Below are 19,244 nucleotides of genomic sequence, written 5' to 3'. Positions count from 1 at the left end.
TAGTCCGCTATGGTACAATGGGTCACTGGGGGAATTTTTGAAATCACCGGATGGGCAAAAGACCTGGGCGCAATATGGTATTAAGTACCTGCACCAGATTTGTCAGAATGATCGACTGGCCACCTTTGATCAATTAAGGGCCTAGTTTAATATACCCAAGATATGGTTGTTTCGGTATATGCAGTTGAAACACGCAGCGAGAGTGCAGTTTGGAGGGGATACAATTTTGGTCCAGAATACAGATTTGGAGAAGGCTTTGATAGATCTCGAACCATCTGGGCGAATCTCTAGGTATTACAGGGCAGTGGGACCAGGAATAAAGATAATAACGACTAGAGCTAAGCAGCGATGGGTAGAGGCTGTCCCGGAGTTGTCGGAGGAGCAGTGGCAGGAGGTACTGGATGCGTATGTGGTGACTGTTATTTCATCTACGGACAAAATGATTCAGTTTAGGTACCTTCATCAACAGTATTATACTCCTGTTAGACTATACAACATGCAAAGAAAGGAAACAGCTCTCTGTCATAAATGTAGGGAGAAGGATGGCACTTTCATACATATGGTGTGGGAGTGCAGGAAGGTGAGGCCACTGTGGTCACAGGTAACTGAGTTTATTTCTGATAAATTCGCCTTACCTAACGTTTTCTCACCCTTACGCTGTCTCCTGGGGGTTTTTGACCAAGAGGAGATGAATACATGTACTAAACTGTTTCTTAGGATCTTATACTTTGGGGTGCGGAAACTTATTGCCAGACGCTGGATTCATGAAGAACAGCTGACATTAGGAATGTGGATAAAAATAGTTAATGCGGATGTGCTGATGTACAAGATGACATATGAAGCCAGGGGAGCTCCTAAGAAATTTAGGAAGGTTTGGTTTAGATGGGTGGATTCGAAAAACACGCTGGACGAGGAAGAGCCATTGAATGAGGGACAGTAAGGGCTGTTGTTTTTTGTTCCCAATTCGATGAGGAAGGGGGGATAGGGAGAGTTGGTCTCTTTTCCTCTCTTACGGAGTTTAGAGCATAGGATTTTCTAGATTAGTGTTTGGGACACCGAATGCGGACATCTCAGGGGGGAAATGGGTTTTGTTTTAATGTTATGGGAGGTTTTCCTCCTCTCTTTTTTTGAGGGAAGGTTTTTCTCCCCCTTCTTTTGTTTTTTTTTGTTTTTCTTTAATAAAAAAATGCACATATATATTGCAAAAGTAGAGTGGAAATGGAAATCTATGTGACACATGTAAAAAAGACGGATATATATATCTGTGATAATACTGTGATGGATATGCAATTTCTATCTGTTTCTTGTTCGACATTGTAATCCCAACTACTGTTATGTATGCTTATTCTGATATGTGCGCAATAAAAATTCTTTTAAAAAAAAATAAATAAATAAACTAGGATTTTGCCTTTGCCTATTGAGTACCCCATTTCAATCTCTGCAAGCAGCTTCATTTGCCTAGTGATGAACCAGTCACATAGATCTCTGTCCTCTTGTACATATGACTCTCAATGTTGGAAGTATGGGCTCTGTCATTGCAGGGCTTCTTCTGAATATGCTAGATGCCTGGCTGGGCCTTCAAAATGTTTCATTCACAGTCTGGAACACGCATTGCCGTAAATGAGTATCAGAAATACTTAGCTCTTTATTTGTTCAGCAATTCAAAGAGCATTGAAGTCAAAGTATCAGAATGACAGCCGAGGAACTAGCACTTTCAAAGGAGAGTTTAGCAACGACAGCCTCAATTATTCTAAAGTGACAGCATCACTTTAAGCCCTAGCACATAAGGTGAACCAGCTTTCATGCTCTAACCTGCATCAGAAGAATGGAATCTGACTGTTTGCCATAGGCAGCACCCATATTTAGACTGAGGCCAGTACATAAAGTCAGCTTAGTGTTGCAGTGCCAGGTCAGGGAAAAGTCATAGTTGTCACAAGGAAAACATTAACGCATCTATTACATACAATTTAAAAGTTTTATTTTAATACAGTTTTTAAATTAACAGTATGGATGTGGTTCTTCGGTGCTCTTTCCCCGAATACGATCACATGTATATAAAGCATGTATGCATTTAATGAGCTCAGCTCCAGGCAAGATATTTCAAATACATATTAATTTGGTCTTCAGTTGAAAAGGGACAACTAAAGTGACAGACACAGAAAAATACAGTAAGTGGGCTGATTAGAGTCTAGCTACTTCCTCATATCTGGAGGTGGTGTATGTATACTCTTACCCAAATAAATTTAATGAAAGAGATAATGATCATATTAAGACCTTGAAATAGATGCCATTAGTCAAGGAAAAGTTAATTATAAGTTGAGAATTAAAAGCACTAACCTGATTCCCCTGAGCTAGCAAGGCTTTCAGGCGAGCTATTTCTGCTCGAAGCTCCCGGATTAGCTTGACATTAGCATCCTCATTAATGGTGGGCTTGTTGATAATGTTTTTGGCTCTATTTGCATAGCGAAGTGTACTTAAGGTTTCTCCATAATTGATATCAGCAGGCGAAATAGCTGTGAAGAAAAGAAGTCAAAGACAAATTATTCAGCGCCTTCAGCTCCAATGAACAAGAGGTTGGTTTAAAATTTGAAAGTCAAATCGCTTAGGGCTACTATGAAGAAGACGCATTTCAGCTCTCTGTTGCCTATTCTGGGAAAAAAAGATACTGGTAATGCTGGACTCCAGCAGATGTGAAAAAACACAAATGGTTATGCATCTAAAAATGAAATATATTTTTAAATGCAACAAATGGAAGTACCTTGACTTGTCCTGATATCAGACTGGGAGAGGGGGGCACTAGTAGACAATCAGATTCTGCTGCATGCACATTTGTTGAAATGAAACATACTGGCAGAAATAGAGAGAAGAGTGAGAACTCTACTTCACTATCCATTCAGTAGGCTTAGGTTGTGTTCTTAACCTAGTTGGGCTGCAATGAGGGCCCATGAGTGTTATCTAGCATTGATGTCTGGATCCCAAGGTCAGCTAAACGGAAATATTTTTGTACATGGAGCTAAACCCTTAGTAAGTGGAACTAAACCCTCCTCTACTTTACAGCCAAGGAAGCTGCTTTCTTAGCCTCTGTGTGTTATGACACTAGCCATTTCATTTGATGGCTTGACAGTTTGGTTTAAAGCACAAGCCACTGTAACATTTACTCATGGCATGTCTTGAATGTAACTGTTTTGGTTTGGGGTTTAGTTCCACTTTAAGACAGTTCCCATACAAGTTTTCAGGTGCATCTAGCTGCTTACATGGAGTTTGGCTTTAGGAAAGAACTGAAGTGTACCACGTATCTGGCAAAGCTCAGGGTGGCCTGAGATAGGATATGGGTAACCTTACTACACACGATTTAGACAATGAGGCTTCCCCTGACTGGTCCATAGAAAAGGGCAGGAAAATTGCAGAAAAAAAAAAGATAGGAGGACTCTCCTGAATCCTACCAGTAATTCTTCCAGTAGAAGGAAGAGATCACGACAATTTTCAACACATGACAGTGCGGTCACTTTTGTCACTGGCCGGTTTTAGTCGCAGGGCTCCAACTTCAAGAAGTCTCTCGTCTCCCAGTCTTTTTTCATCAGACACTCACCCAATCCCTACCTAGCTTCATACTCCAGGCTCTTTTCCATGTGGCCACATGTCTTGTAGATACTGCCACTTGAATGCTCATTCCAAAGTTTTTAAATCTTTAGTTACTGGTGATTTGTTTTCTATCAAGCATTATATAAAATTGCAATACAACCTATGTGGTAGAATGCAATACATGATGTTTACAGTATGTAGGTTGCACAATGTGTTCCCTAAAGAGTAGGACTTCAGAACATTTCTGTGATTCACTTAATCCCAATGCAAGAGCAATCTCAAATGTATCTAAACCAGGGGTCTCAAACTGGCCGCCTTCCAAGTCCCATCATGCCTCTGCCTGTGGGAGTCATGCTTGTAACGGTCAGCCTTGCAATGCCTCATGGAACTTGTAGTTTCACAACAGCTAGAGGGCCGCCAGTTTGAGACCCCTGATCTAACCACTTTAAAAAACAGAACTTGGGAGATACAAGGGGTTTTGGCTTTTATGGGATAGATGTATACCTCATGTTGTAAGAGGAGAAGATTGTCATTGGAGACTACTAGCTAGAGAGGCTTGGTGGATATTTGAATTACAGACCAGAGGATCTACATCTGAAGTATTCCATCTCTACCTCTCAGATACAGATTTGTTGTTTTCTAATTTCACACTTCAATTCTTTATTTATATTAAAATTGCTTCTGTTAATGATTTATAGCTTGTATATGTATATCAACCGACAGTGATAGATTTTCATTCATTAGATAAGAGAGGCTAGTGCAGCTGGAAAATCAATGAAGGGTTAGTTTACCTGGTCTGAAGACTGCCCTGCCCATTCCTCTTTCTTGCACCTGTGAATTTTAGCATTGAAAACCTGCTTTCATGTTGACATTTTATGATGACTAAGGCCTATGTAGCCCTAAGCAGCGGCGCTTTTAACCCTTTGTTCGGCTGCTAGCAGGGGTTAAAAGTGCCCCGCTGGCGGCCGAAAAGCGCCGCTAAAACGTCAGTAAAGCACCGCTAGAACTAACGATGCTTTCCTGCCGACGCCCCCATGCCTCAGTGTGAAAATAAAAGCTGTCTGAAAGTGAAGCACGCTGAAAGATCTCAAAATGCAACACATCATGCTGTGATCTAAAGAAATTCAAGAACAGATGAGAAACAAACTAATTGACATAGTAATGGTCTGGAAAGGGTTACAAACCATTTCTAAGGCTTTGGAACGCTAGCGAACCATGGTGGGAGCCAATATCCACAAATTGAGAAAATTTGGAATAGTGGCAAACCTTCCCAGGAGTGGCCAGCCTACCACAATTACTCAAAGAGCACGACAACTCATCCAGGAGATCAGAAACCCAGAACATAAATCAAAAGAACTGCGGACCTCAATTGCCTCAGTGTTCACGATTCAACAATAAGAAAGAGACTGGACAAAAATGGCATCCATGGGAGTGTTCTAGTGGCGAAAGCCACTGCTGACCAAAAAGAACACAAAGGCTCTTCTCACATTTGCCAAAAAACATCTACAACAAATATTCTGTGGACTGATGAGACAAAAGGTTGAACTTTTCGGAGCTGCGGATGTGGCAGCGGGGCAGGAGTCTGTAGACCTCTGAGACAGGATTGTATCAAGGTACAGATCTGGGGAAGGGTACAGAAAAGAATCTGCAGCATTGAAGGTCCCAATAAGCACAGTGGCCTCCATCATTCATAATTCGAAGGCGTTTGAAACCTCCTGGACCCTTCCTAGAATGGGCCACCAGCCAAACTAAGCAATCGGGGGAGAAGGGCCTTAGTCAGGGAGGTGACCAAGAACCCGATGGTCACTCTGACAGAGCTCCGTTTCTCTATGGAGAGAGGAGAACTTTCCAGAAGAACAACCATCTCTGCAGCACTCCACTAATCAGGCCTGTATGGTAGAGTGACCAGATAGAAGCCACTCCTCAGTAAAAGGCACATGACAGCCCACCTGGAGTTTGCCAAAAGGCACCTGAAGGACTCTGACCATAAGAAACAAAATTATCTGGTCTGATGAAACAAAGATTAAACTCTTTGGTCTGAATGGCAAGCATTATGTCTGGAAGAAACCAGGCACCGCTCATCACCTGGCCAATAACATCCCTACAGTGAAGCATGGTGGTGGCAGCATCATGCTGTGAGGATGTTTATTAGCGGCAGGAACTGGGAAACTAGTCAGGATCGAGGGAGAGATGAATGCAGCAATGTACACAGATATCCTTGATGAAAACCTGCTTCAGAGCGCTCTAGACCTCAGAGTGGGGCAAAGGTTCATATTCTAACAGGACAATGACCCTAAGAATGACCCCCAAGATAACAAAGGAGGTGGCTACGGGACAACTCTGTGAATGTCCTTGACTGGCCCAGCAGGAACCCAAACTTTAACCCGATTGAACATTGAGATCTAAAAATGGCTGTGCACGGCACTCCCCATCCAACCTTATGGAGCTTGAGAGGTCCTGCAAAGAAGAATGGGAGAAACTGCCCATAAATAGGTGTGCATCATACTCAAAAAGACTACAGGCTGCAATTGGTGCCAAAGGTGCTTCAACAAAGTATTGAGCAAAGGCTGTGAATACTTATGTAAATATGATTTTTTTCATGTTTTATTTTTAATAAATTTGCAAATATTTCAAACAAACTTCATTTGTGTTGTCATTATGGGATATTGTTTATAGAAGTTTCAGGAAAATAATGAATTTAATCCATTTTGGAATAAGACTGTAGCATACCAACATGTGGAAAAAGTGCTGTGAATACTTTTCGGATGCACGGTGGTCTCCCTGCAACTGATCTTTTCCCTCCCATTTCCTGCACTATTTGGGGGAGGCCATCATGGTAAAGGCAAGATTTTGCTTCCTTATTTCAGAGGCTTCAGAAAGGAGAACAGTGAGCTGCACAACCATGTCATTATCATATCTCACTATACATCTCCTGAGACTAGCTGTGAGAGGCAGCAGTGCCAGAGATCTCATATATAGCCAATATACAGCTATAAGCTATATGGAATGCCTAGGCACACACATACCAGGAAGTGCACTACTAATTTTCTAGACAAGGAGGTATGACTTTAAGGGAACTTCTTAGGTACAATCAACACTTCTAGAGGTTGTCCATAACTACAAATCTTCATTTTTTTTAATTCAGTTCAACTTTGACTAACTTCTGGTTAATAAATAACACTCAACTTTGTTTCCGATTTTACAGATTTAAAATGAAACTCAATTTAAATACAAATCCATTCATTCTAAATCATTAAACATATTTTTTAAACTAGAACTATTGGCAAATATTTTTTTTCATTTTGGATTGAGTAAGGGAGGAATATAATACCTGTCAGATCATTTATTTTTTTGCCACCTGTGTCCCATTGGGGAGATTTTCCTTCACTTCCTGTCCCATAGCCAAAAAAGGAAGAGGGAGGAAATCCCTGCAAATTAAGGGAATCATTTGGGGCCCCAGGTCACCAGAACTAGTGTTTCCATTGGAAGAATTGAATCTATTTCTTTTCTAGTGACAAACCAAAATTTCCACTCACCCAACCAATTCAATTCAAAATACTAACAACTTAAAAAGCCATCCACAACTCGGCCCCTAGCTACATCACTAACCTAGTCTCAAAATACCAATCTACTGGTTCCCTTTGTTCCTCTCAAGACCACCTGCTCTCTAGTTCTGTCACTTCCTCCCATGCTCGCCTCCAGGCCAAGCCTCTCCTATCCTATGGAACTCACTACCCAAATCTGTCCAACTAACTCCTACTCTGCTTGCTTTTAGACGATCCCTGAAAACCCTTCTCTTCAGAGAAGCCTATTCTGCCTTCACCTAACCACTGTACTTTTACTTTGTCCGTCAGATCATCCCCCACAGTTATTATCTTCTGTATCACTTGACCCTCCCTCCTAGATTGTAAGCTCTAACAAGCAAGGCCCTTTAGTTCCTCCATGTCTTGGTAGGTTTGCAGTTGTATCATACTCGTTCCATTTTCAGGTGATGTAATGAACAGTGCTCCGTGAGATGTTTAAAGCGTTGGATATTTTTTATAACCTAACCCTGCTTTAAACTTCTTCACAACTTTATCCCTGACCTGTCTGGTGTGTTCCTTGGCCTTCATGATGCTGTTTGTTCAATAAGGTTCTCTAACAAACCTCTGAGGGCTTCACAGAACAACTGTATTTATACGGAGATGAAATTACACACAGGTGGACTCAATTTACAAATTAGGTGATTTTAGTTAGGGGTATCAGAGTAACGGGGCTGAATACAAATGCATGCCACACTTTTCAGATAGTTATTTGTAAACAATTTTGAAAACCATTTATCATTTTCTTTCCACTTCACAATTGTGTGCCACTTTGTGTTGGTCTATCACAGGGGTCGTCAACCCCCAGGCTGCGGCCCATTACCGGGCCATGGTCTTTCTGCAGCCGGGCCGCGGGTGCGGCCCGGCATGAGACACCTGGGCAGGCGGCCTACATCTGTGCTAAATGGACCAGTGCTGCCACCAATGCAGTGGTGGCAGGCAGCATGGCAAGTGACATTCTGCATCTGGTGACAGGCAGCGTGGCAGGTGGCATGGCAAGTGGCAATCCACATCTTATGACAGGCAACGTGGAAGGTGGTGTGGCAAGTGACAATCCACATCTGGTGGCAGGCTGCATGGCAAGTGACATGCTCAGGGCTCCCACTGATTCTGCATTATAGCGAGTTGAACTATTTCATTTATTACTACAATGTTATAAGAGAAATAATGCACTTAAATCACCCTGACACCATATCAAGCATGGTGCTGTGATGATTGAAGCGCTAACACTAGCCATTGCCCGCAAAAAAACAAAAACCTTTACCCCCGCATGCCAAAAAGGTTGGGGACTACTGGTCTACCGCATAAAATCCCATTAAAATACGTTTACGTTTTTGGTTGTAACATGACAAAATGTGGAAAATGCCAAGGGGTATGAATACTTTTTCAAGGCACTGTACCTGTCAAAATAGGGTAGCCACACTCCCCATCCTCACCAAATGCTCCATTTCAAAAAGAGGAGGCAGGGAGGAGGCCTTAAAGCAAAACTTGCCCTTTTTGGGTGGAGCTCCGCGTTTTAGATTGCTCAGTTAAAGTGATTGTAAACCTTCCTCTTTTTTTTTTTAATAACATACCATACTTACCTCCACTGTGCAGTTCGTTTTGCACAGTGTGGCCCTGAACCTCATCTTCTGGGGTCCCCCGGCAGCACTCACGGCTCCTCCTTGCAACGGTAAACCCCCTGGGAGAAGCGCTCTCCCGGGGGGGGGGGGGGTTACCTTGCGGGCGCGCTCCCGAGTCCAGCATTTGCTTCCATATACAGAATGCCGGACTCGGCACCCGCGTCATTGGATTTGATTGACAGCAGCCGAAGCCAATGGCTGTAAACCTCCTTCTTAAATGTGAGTGCAAACCCTGCTGTTGTCTTTTTATATTAAATTGTTTTAAAGTCTGCACCCAGAGGCGCCTCCGTTTCCTTGGTTTACAGTGTCTTTTGGGAATATGGCTTTCACTCCCACCGGAAGGTTGCCATGAATGTGGACTACACATATCACCTCCATCATCTCATCTGCTGTGTTACATCACGGACTCTACTCTTAATACCATTTCCTCATCCTATTTAGAGTTCATTTATGTACATTGTTATATGATTTGGATTTTTGCTTTTAATTCTTGCCTTGAAGCCAATGGCTGCGCTGCTGTCAATCTATCCAATTAAGAGCTGAGAACCCCGGGCAGAGAAGGCAAGTGCGTCTCTGCCGAGGGAACAAAGGGCTCAGGTGAGTAAAACAGGGGGGCTGGGGGGGCTGGGGGGCCAGTCACTTTCAGAAGTTTTGTCACCTTAATGCATACGATGAATTAAGGTGAAAAAACACAAGGGTTTACAGCCCCTTTAAGCTTTAACAATAAAACCTGGAGGCCGATTGGTTAATGTGCAGAGCTGCACCAAATTCTGTTTGCACCAGTTTTAGTAAAATATCCCCTAATGATTACTATCGCCACACAAAAGGTTTTTGTTTTTTTTTGGTTCATCACAGAAGCTAAATTATGCAATTTGAAAAAAAAAAAAAAAGACATTGGTCCATCTAGTTCAACCAATAAAAAAAAAAAAAAAAAAACACACACACACACACACACAAATGGAAAGCCTCTATATATACACACACACATTATCCTATAGGAGGAGGGAGGCAAACAAAAAATATTCCCTGGATCAACTACCCCGGTCATTATTACCTCTAAATAGGAATATCCACTTATATTTTGTGCATTTACAGATGCATCTAGGCCTTTTTTAAAGCTATCCTTTAATTGTCCATCTTTGTCTGAAGTTGTTCTTTAAATGTTTTCTGCATCTTTAAATAGAGAAATACAGAGTGGCACAGTACAGCTGAGCATATAAAGCAGTGATTAAAAATAGAGGAGTACTAAAACCTTACTGGCAATCATTATAGTTTTAGCGTTTCCTCCCAGGCTATCTTTTAACAGCCAAGTCAGAACAGAATCCCGGTAAGGCACGAACACTTGCTTTTTCTTTGCAAGATGGTTGGTTGCGTCCTGAGATAAATCAGCTGAGAACAAAGAAGAAAAAAGGCGAAAATCATTTTTAAGGAATAGGCTTCACTTCCCCCCCCCCAGGATATTCTCTGCATTTTTACAGTCATAAAGTAGACAACATAATTTAAACTTTTAAATGGACCACGGCAAGGCATATTACAGTATATGTCAAAGCTACAAAACACTGAGTGCAACAATAACAATGAAATGGACACTGTGCGAGGCAATGTCAGCTTGAAAGACCGGTCACGGTCTGCAAGGTTGACTTTCCTATTTTACACCCTCCTCCCCCACTGCTCCAAAGCCATACATTGTATATATTTGCTTAAAGCGGGGTTCCACTCAAATTTTTAACTTAATCTTACCCCCTTCAGTTAATTGCATAGATGTTCAAATGCCGCACGAACATTATCGATGTAATTACCTTTATATTGTACTTTATTGTGGCACTTCCTGTCTCTCCTCCCATGGGAATAGGCGTGTTTATTGCCTTTCCCCGGGGCCGCAATGTCTCCTCGGAGCTTAGTGTCAGGCTTCCCAAGATTCAGTGCGGAAACAATGATCATTCGTGTGAACAAACTGTGAATGAACAGCATTCACCGCATCCAGGAAATCAATGCTTGTGGGCTTCACATGCCCACAAGCAAGATGGAAACAGCCAGCATCACATTTTTTAAGTTATTCTTTAAACAGACAGAGGCGGAAATATTACACCCAAACTGTGAGTATTATTTTGGGGTTAGCAAAGTGTCTCAATGACCTAAAAAAAAAAAAAAAAAAAAAAAAAAAAGGGATTGGTCGCCGGACTCCAGCTTTAACACTGACCTGTCCTAGGTAGCCTACTGTTATAGGCTCCGTCAGTCAATACATCACCCAACTAAGGCAGGCCATACACGTTGCACATTTTTTTTCCCTGCATCGGGTTGCAGGAAATACATTTGCACGATTTCCCCATTAACGCAGACAGTGCAGACAGGGGGGTCCTTCCTGCTGAGCGATTGTCTGCTCCTGGTGGGGGGGGGGGGGGGGGGGGGGTGGGCGGTGGGAAGCCGTTCCCACCGGGAGAAGACAATGCAGCTATAGCAGCCGTTAGTGATAATCACAAGAGAATTTGGCAGGCTGGTTGTATCCAAGTTGCTTGATCGATCAATTTATGTGCCTAGCTTGATGGGCGGTGGGCTCCCCTCTGGCAGATATGTTCCCCTTCCTAATTGTTGTACCTGTGTGACGTTGGGAGGAGCCCACTGATCACATATAGTGTTCCCATTCACTGTCAGCCTCCCCACCAGGCAGCACGTCCTGTCTCTCACTGCACCTCCATGGACCACATACGAATATATTTTTTACTACAGGTAATTATTTGCTCACCTTTTTGACACTTATGCCCCTTTAGTATTTAGTTGTCATTTTTCACACTTTTTTCTTTTTTTTCCCCTCCACTTCCTTTCATGATGGTTCTTTAACCCACATCTTTACTGCGGCTATAGTCCATCCAGCCCATTTATTATATCACACTCATATCCTTTAATTGGATTTGTGGTGTTGGGTTTCTATTATAGCACATTTCATTAGTGGTACACTGTAATACGCATTTACAATGCACCCAGAATTTGAACCCACACCTACTACCATTTGGCTATGTGTTTCTCATCTTTGTTGGGATCATGGTATGCGCCCAGTCTGTTCAATGCCGGGTTCTGACCTCAGCTCCCGGGAATGATACCTTTGGGCAGCCCTCCCTGTCTGGATGCACAGATTCAGACTCTACAGGCTTGTAATGCCCTGTACACCGACCGGTTTTCCCGTCGGAATAAACTCTGAAGGTTTTTCCGACGGAGTTCCGATGGAATTCCGCTCAAGCTGTCTTGCATACACACGGTCACACCAAGTTTTAACCGTCCAGAACGCGGTGACGTACAACACGTACGACGGGACTAGAAAAAGGAAGTTCAATAGCCACCCTTTGGGCTCCTTCTGCTAATCTTGTGTTAGTAGAAGTTTGGTGAGAGACGATTCGTGCTTTTCAGCTTTCGTGCTTTTCAGTCCGTTACTGCTCTTCAGTTTGTGCTTGTGGGGTTTGTATCTGTTCTTCAGTGCGTTCTTGTCCACATTAAAAGGTTGAAGAATTTGCAGCATGAGGAATGTGCTATCTCCATTACGAACGCGAGTTTTACCAGACCGCTTCCGTCTCGTACTTGCTTCAGAGCATGCGTCGTTTTTGGTGCCTCGGAACAGCATACAGACGAGTGGTTTTTCCGATAGTAAGTTTTTCCATCGGAAAAATACAGAACATGTTCTCTATCTAAGTCAGTCTGAATTTTCGACGGAAAAAGTCCGATGGGGCATACACACGGTCGGAATATACGATGAAAAGCTCACATCGGACTCTGTCGGAAATTCCGACCGTGTGTACGCAGCATAAGAATCCATAGGGATGAATTTCCATCTCTCTCCCTATATGTATATACTTCTCCCACATACGGTTTCAACCATGGTGCATATGTATTTATTCATGTTTTGTTGTATACTCAAGTGCACCTGTCCCCGAAGAGTGTAATTTTATATACACAAAACGCGTCAGGCATACTGGATGCACCTGTTCTGTAGATATTTATTGATTCTAAAATACTGTATGCACTAGATTGTTGTGATCTTAATTTGTTTCCACATGGCAGATCTTACCTTTTACCATACCATGGGCCTGTCAAGCCGCATTACTGTTTTCACCATACATGGTTTTTAACATGTGATTGTATATTTACTCATTGCATTTAATTTATGCTGTGATGCTTTTTGACAATAAAAGGTATCCTTTTCAAAACCGACTTATCATTTAGCCACTCTCACCCACCTCATTCAAAGTCCCGAAATCCCCCCTCTTTGGTACTTTCGGCCTGCCCATTAGCGATTCGAATCTCGGCCAGTTCAGCAGATTTGAACCCTGTATGGCCGGTGTTCTATCGAGAAATGCCCTTTGTCGAAAAATGCCTCAGATGGGTCTGCACATGCGCAGTACGCAACGTCACTCCAGCTGATATGTTGATCAGTATCTGACGATCTGCTAAGCGCAGAGAGAGAACACAGTTGTCAGATTCTGCCTCAATGTTGCGGGGCAGGTTTTGGCTGTATTGAACGGTGAGTTTTCCCCGTCTGTTGCACGGCGGGTTGAGTGTGTTTAACGGCGGGTTTTGGCTGTGTCTAAGGGCGGCTTAAAACAAACAAGCACAAACCCGCCCTTAAACACACCCACAACCCGCCCCGAAATAGCGAGGCAGAATCTGACAATTGCATTCTCCCTCTGCAATTAACAGATCGTCGGATACTGCCCCCGACGATCTGCGCATGCGCCGTGTTGACATCACGACAGCTGATCAACATATCAGCTGGAGTGCCGTTGCGTACTGCGCATGCTCAGACCAATCGGAGGCATTTTTCAACGGAGGGCATTTTTCGATAGAACAGCAGTCTATCGCTTAAACAGTGGTCATGTGGTCTCAAGTGGAGGAAGGAACAAAAACAAAAAATGTCAAACTACTGCTAAATCGTCCATCAAGGAGGATCAAATATAAACACCAACTTATTTTTATCAAAATATAATATCCTTACAGCCATAAAGTTAAAAACATATTGTATGTACTCATTCACACGGACAGAAAATAACGCTGCGTTTAGCTTTTTTTTATGCAAACGCAGCACTATAGTAATCAATGAGCCCATACACACAGCTGCATCTACATACGAAAATATGCGTTGCGTTTAGTTGTACACATAAAAAGTAGTAAACAGCTGCAGAATTTACACACGTAGTTCTGCAGATTTTACTCATGTATATGCACAAATGCGTATGAATGCGCATAAACGAAAGTACTTTAGGCCCATATTTTAAGCAGGATCATGTAAAGGAAGGGGGAGGCAGTAGGTTATGGGGCTGTGCATGCTGACCTTGTTTAATGTTACATCCTAAATATGGATGTAGCACGAATCCTGGTCAAAAACGAGGCTGTACCTTTAAAAATATAAAACATAGCAGCATACCTAAGGCAGAAATGACATTTCCCAGAGTTACAAGAGATTTATTTATGTTTCCTCCTTCTTTAAGTCGCACGCCAGTTGCGCCGGTAGCATCGGCTCTCTCACTTCCAGCCAGATCCACTAAATGAATCTTGCTTACTGTCTCACAAGGCATCTCAGCATCAAATTTAGCCTGGTGGAAAGAAACAAATTAGACAGATTAAAATAACTGGTTGGCATGGAACTGCCAGTGCGGAAAGTGACACGAAGTGGTGAAATACAAGACAATAACTTTAGTTTGAGGGAAACTTCACTTGATTAAATTAACATAACTTGCAGGCTCTGCCAACTGTCACAGGTGCAAAACAGAACTTAAACTGCACCTATAATTAGAGAGGAAATTTGGGCTGCAAAGGGAAAAGGGTAGGAATCATAAGTGCTGCCCATCCACTCTACCTTTAAAAGTAGAATTCCGGCTAAATCCTAACTACTGTAGTCTTAAACATGCTCTCTCTCTCCTCCTAACACCTATGCTGACTAACCAGTGTAAAAAAATAAATAAATAAATCACAACACATACAATATATTAATATTATTATTATCATTATTATTATTATTATTATACAGGTTTTTTATAGCGCCAACAGTTTTCACAGCGCTTAAAGTGGATGCAAACCCGATTTTTTTTTTTTTTTTATGTCATAATATAGAGTATAGGTGTTCTGCCCATATTGTTCATAATAATATGTGCTATGTACTCTTACAGTTTATACTGTAATGTTAGTTTATGTTGTTACCATCTAGTGGTCAGAGATGGTTATTACTTTGCCAGAGCTTGAAGGAAGTAGGATTCTCCTCATAGTAAAAGGCAGTAACCTTTAACCTGGAACTGTATTTCCTTCATTTCATTACTGCTCCTGGATCTAACAGACTGCATGTAGAAGAGCTCTTAAACCATTCCTGGACTAATGATGGAATTGTTTGTGAGTACTCTCACTGATAGAGTGAGGCTGCTGTATAATATTTAATGTACTGCCACATGTTTTGTTTATGCTTATGTTGTAGTTTTACAAAGTTATTCGGGATAAAGAATACATACAGATCTGATGTCTCACGTTTCTTGACTTCTGAATTATTGTTAAGCTGTCTGACTAGTGTTATACAGCAGTTCAATAATGCGAAGCAGAACAGTAAAAAGACATGAATAAACTGAGACGCCATTACTGCAGCATGAGTCTCAGATCAGGAACAAAGTACCAGGCAGATGACATGCTACCGCCAACACAGCAAGGCAGGGAGAACATTCCCAGTGCCCAGCGATGCACATTCGCATGTGTCCAGATGTTCACGGGCTAGCAAGATGTCCTCAGCAGTTAAAGCCTGTGCCAAGGCAGAAGCCGCCCGCATCCAGCTACAGTACGCAGAAAAAGAAGCCATGATGATGCAGGAGTTAGCAGCAAAGAAAGCTGCCATCGCACAAGAAGAATCGGAATTAGAATCAAAATTGCTCATCCTGCAGCGACAGATTGCTGCTGCAGCAGCTGAAGCAGAGGCCGCTGCCTACATGGGAACAAATCGTTCTGGAAGTGAAAAATCATATAAAGACTCAGAGGTTCCAGGAAAACCTCTATTCTCTGCAGATCGTACAAGTGAGTACATCCAGAACCTCACTACTGCGCAAGCAAAGGAACAGTCTCTTAAACCTGAAGCAAAGGAATTCAGGCCGAAATCAACAAGCCCCCTGAGCAGGCCTAATCAACCACATGAGGTCAGCGGCTGCCAGCAAATCAAGAATGAAGCACCAGAAACCCCTAAGAACAAAAAACAAGTGTTCCCATCACCTCAACCTATAGATTACATGTGCGAATAACAATGTGCAGTGGATGTCACCAAATATCTCATCCGCAAAGAAATGGTAAGCTCAGGCTTTCTCCAATTTGATGACTGTCCTGAAAACTATTGGGCATGGAAATCTTCCTTTCTGAATGCCACTGAAGGTCTGAACTTTTCACCAGCAGAAATGCTTAATTTCATGATAAAATGGCTTGGTACCGAGTCAGCAGAGCATGCTAAGAGTATGAGAAGAGCAAACCTGTTCAACCCTGCAGCAGGACTCAACATGACCTGGAAAAGACTAGAAGAAACGTATGGATCCCCAGAGGTAATAGAAGGAGCACTGTTGAAAAAACTTGAAGTCTTTCCCAAGGTGGGCTACAGAGACAACGTGCAGTTACAAGAACTAAGTGATCTTTTACTAGAGATAGAATACGCCAAAGAGGATGGCTACTTGCCAGGAATTTCATACCTAGATACAGCTAGAGGCACTAATCCCATAGTAGAGAAACTACCCTCAAATCTGCAAGACAAGTGGATGTCTGTGGGAGGTAAATTCAAAGAAGATTATGGAGTCGCTTTCCCCCCTTTCTCTGTGTTTTCAAAGTTTGTCCGTTAGCAAGCGAAAATCCGAAGTGATCCCAGTTTCGCCTTCACCACCAGCGGCAATCAATCACACAGACCTGAGAAACCTCACAGACCTCACGGTAAGACCTCTGTATCCACACACAAAACAGCTGTACCTTCAGAAGTCACAGACTATCAAAGCACTCACAAGGTACACACCATAGAAAACCCTGATAGACATTGCCCAATACACAAAAAAACACATCCACTAAAGAAATGCAAAGGCTTTAGAAGCAAACCTATTGCAGAGCGGATGTCCTTCCTTAAACAGAACAGCATCTGTTTTAAGTGTTGCGGATCTACTTATCACGTTGCTAAAGACTGCAAAATACCAGTAGAATGTACAGAATGTGGCAGTGAGAGACATATTGCAGCTTTGCACCCAGGCCATGCTCCTGCCCCACTAGAGACTTTAGAACCCAAGAAAGATCAGGGCAGGGAGCAACAAGAGATCACACTCTCCTCAGTAATGTCTAATTGCACTGAAGTATGTGGACAAGGCAAGAGTGCACGTTCATGCTCTAAAATCTGTTTAGTGACTGTGTATCCCACTGGCAAAAGAGAAAGGGCAGTGAAAATGTATGCAGTGCTAGATGAACAGAGCAACAGATCCCTTGCAAAGTCAGACTTCTTTGATATCTTTAACCTTAAGGCAAGTGCAGTTCCATACACTCTAAGGACACTCTAAGGTGCGGGGACAATTGAAACCACAGGGAGAAGAGCTTCTGACTTTACCATTGAATCCTTCAATAAGAAAGTGCAGTTTCCACTTCCTACCCTAATAGAGTGTGGCATGATACCTGACGACAAAACTGAGATTTCCTCTCCAGAAGTAGCCCATCACCACCCTCACCTCCGCTCAATTACTCACCTTATCGCAGCTGTTGAGCCAGATGTATCTATCCTTCTACTTCTTGGGAGAGACATCCTTCAGGTTCACAAGGTGCGCCAGCAAATCAATGGACCTTATAATGCCCCCTATGCACAGAGACTGGACCTGGGGTGGGTCATTGTAAGAGAAGTTTGCCTGGGTACAGTGCACCAGCCTGACAATATTACCACTTTGAAGACATCTGTGTTAACAAATGGACGCATATCCCTTCTCAGTCCCTGTCACAACAGCTTCATTGTCAGGGAAAGCTTTGGCAGGTTGACACAACACTGTGACTCCTCTACTCTATATAGTAAAGGAGAAGTCAATTCCAACATTGAGACAGACAATCTAGGGATTACAGTGTTCCAGAAAACTAAAGATGATGATAAACAGGCCCTCTCTATAGAGGATCAGACCTTCTTGCAGATTATGGATAGAGAGGCTTACCAAGATGACAATCACAGTTGGGTGGCCCCTCTTCCCTTTTCGCACACCCAGACGTGTTTTGCCTAGTAACAGGGAACAAGCCCTGAAGTGTTTGCATTCACTCAGCAAAACTCTGCAGAGGAAGCCAGAAGTGAAAAGAGATTTCACTGAATTCATTAAAGGGATGCTAGACAATGATCACGCTGAAGTTGCAGGACCACTTGAAACAGACAGGGAACACTGGTATCTACCAATGTTCGGTGTTTACCATCCACACAAACTTGACCAAATCAGAATAGTGTTTGATTCCAGCGCAGAGTATAAAGGAGTCTTTTTAAATGACGTACTGTTGAGTGGCCCTGACCTAAACAATACCTTGCTAGGTGTCCTCATGCGCTTCAGAAAAGAGCCCGTTGCTTTCACAGCAGATGTGCGCCAAATGTTTTATTGCTTTCTCGTCCGAGAAGACCACAGAGACTTTTTACGTTTTCTCTGGTACAAAGACAATTACATAGACAAAGAAATTGTCGAGTACAGAATGAAAGTGCACGTATTTGGTAATAGCCCCTCTCCTGCTGTCGCTATATACTGCATGCAAAAGGCTGCCCAGAAAAATGCAGAGTGCTATGGACAAGAAGCCAAACACTTCGTATTAAGGCATTTTTATGTAGATGATGGACTAGCTTCTGCTAGCACACGAAGAGGCAATTTCCATCCTCAGTAAAGCAAAGCAAATGCTGGCAGAATCCAACCTGCGTCTTCATAAAATCGCTTCCAACAGCCAAAAAGTAATGGAAGCCTTCCCTGAAGCAGACAGAGCTAAGGACCTTAAAGATCTCTGCCTAGGTACAGACACCCTTCCCCTGCAGAAAAGCCTAGGCCTAAGTTGGGATCTAGAAACAGATAGTTTTGTCTTCAGAGTTTCCTCAAGGGAAAAGCCTTTTACACGTAGAGGCATTCTATCTACCGTAAGTAGCCTCTATGACCCCCTAGGGTTTGTTTCACCTGTGACAATAAAAGGCAAGGTCTTGGTTCGAGAACTGTCATCTGGGAAAAGTGAATGGGATGCATTGCTTCCACAGGAGAGACTAAGCGAGTGGGTTCAATGGACAGAATCCTTGCAAGCCTTAGAGCACCTAAAGATAGACAGATGCTATGTGCCCCTATCTCTATCATCAGCTTGCAGGAAAGAGCTGTGCATCTTCTCAGACGCATCCACCACAGCTATAGGTGCGGTAGCTTACTTGAAAGTAATTGATGCAGAAAATGTGTGTCATGTTGGATTTGTCATGGGAAAGTCCAAATTAAGCCCT

The 19,244-nt window shown here is 42.7% G+C and overlaps 1 protein-coding gene across 5 annotated transcripts in view; it reads right to left on the bottom strand.

The window, feature by feature from the left end:
* Positions 1-19,244, bottom strand: part of KIF16B (kinesin family member 16B) — a 603,866-nt gene that overhangs the window by 458,842 nt on the left and 125,780 nt on the right. For 4 of the 5 annotated variants that reach the window (XM_073628236.1, XM_073628237.1, XM_073628239.1 and 1 more), the window contains exons 8-10: positions 14,196-14,364; positions 10,043-10,174; positions 2,338-2,513 (exon numbers count right to left, since the gene is read on the bottom strand). In XM_073628236.1, coding sequence (XP_073484337.1) covers positions 2,338-2,513; positions 10,043-10,174; positions 14,196-14,364 — 477 coding nt within the window. The remainder of the gene's footprint in view (positions 1-2,337; positions 2,514-10,042; positions 10,175-14,195; positions 14,365-19,244) is intronic. The other variant, XM_073628238.1, reaches the window with a different exon arrangement.

This window comes from Aquarana catesbeiana, linkage group LG04 (genome assembly GCF_042186555.1).
Source record: "Aquarana catesbeiana isolate 2022-GZ linkage group LG04, ASM4218655v1, whole genome shotgun sequence".
Lineage (NCBI taxonomy): Eukaryota > Metazoa > Chordata > Amphibia > Anura > Ranidae > Aquarana > Aquarana catesbeiana.
Note: the sequence above shows the minus strand (reverse complement) of the source record. Positions and strands in the feature narration are given on the sequence as shown.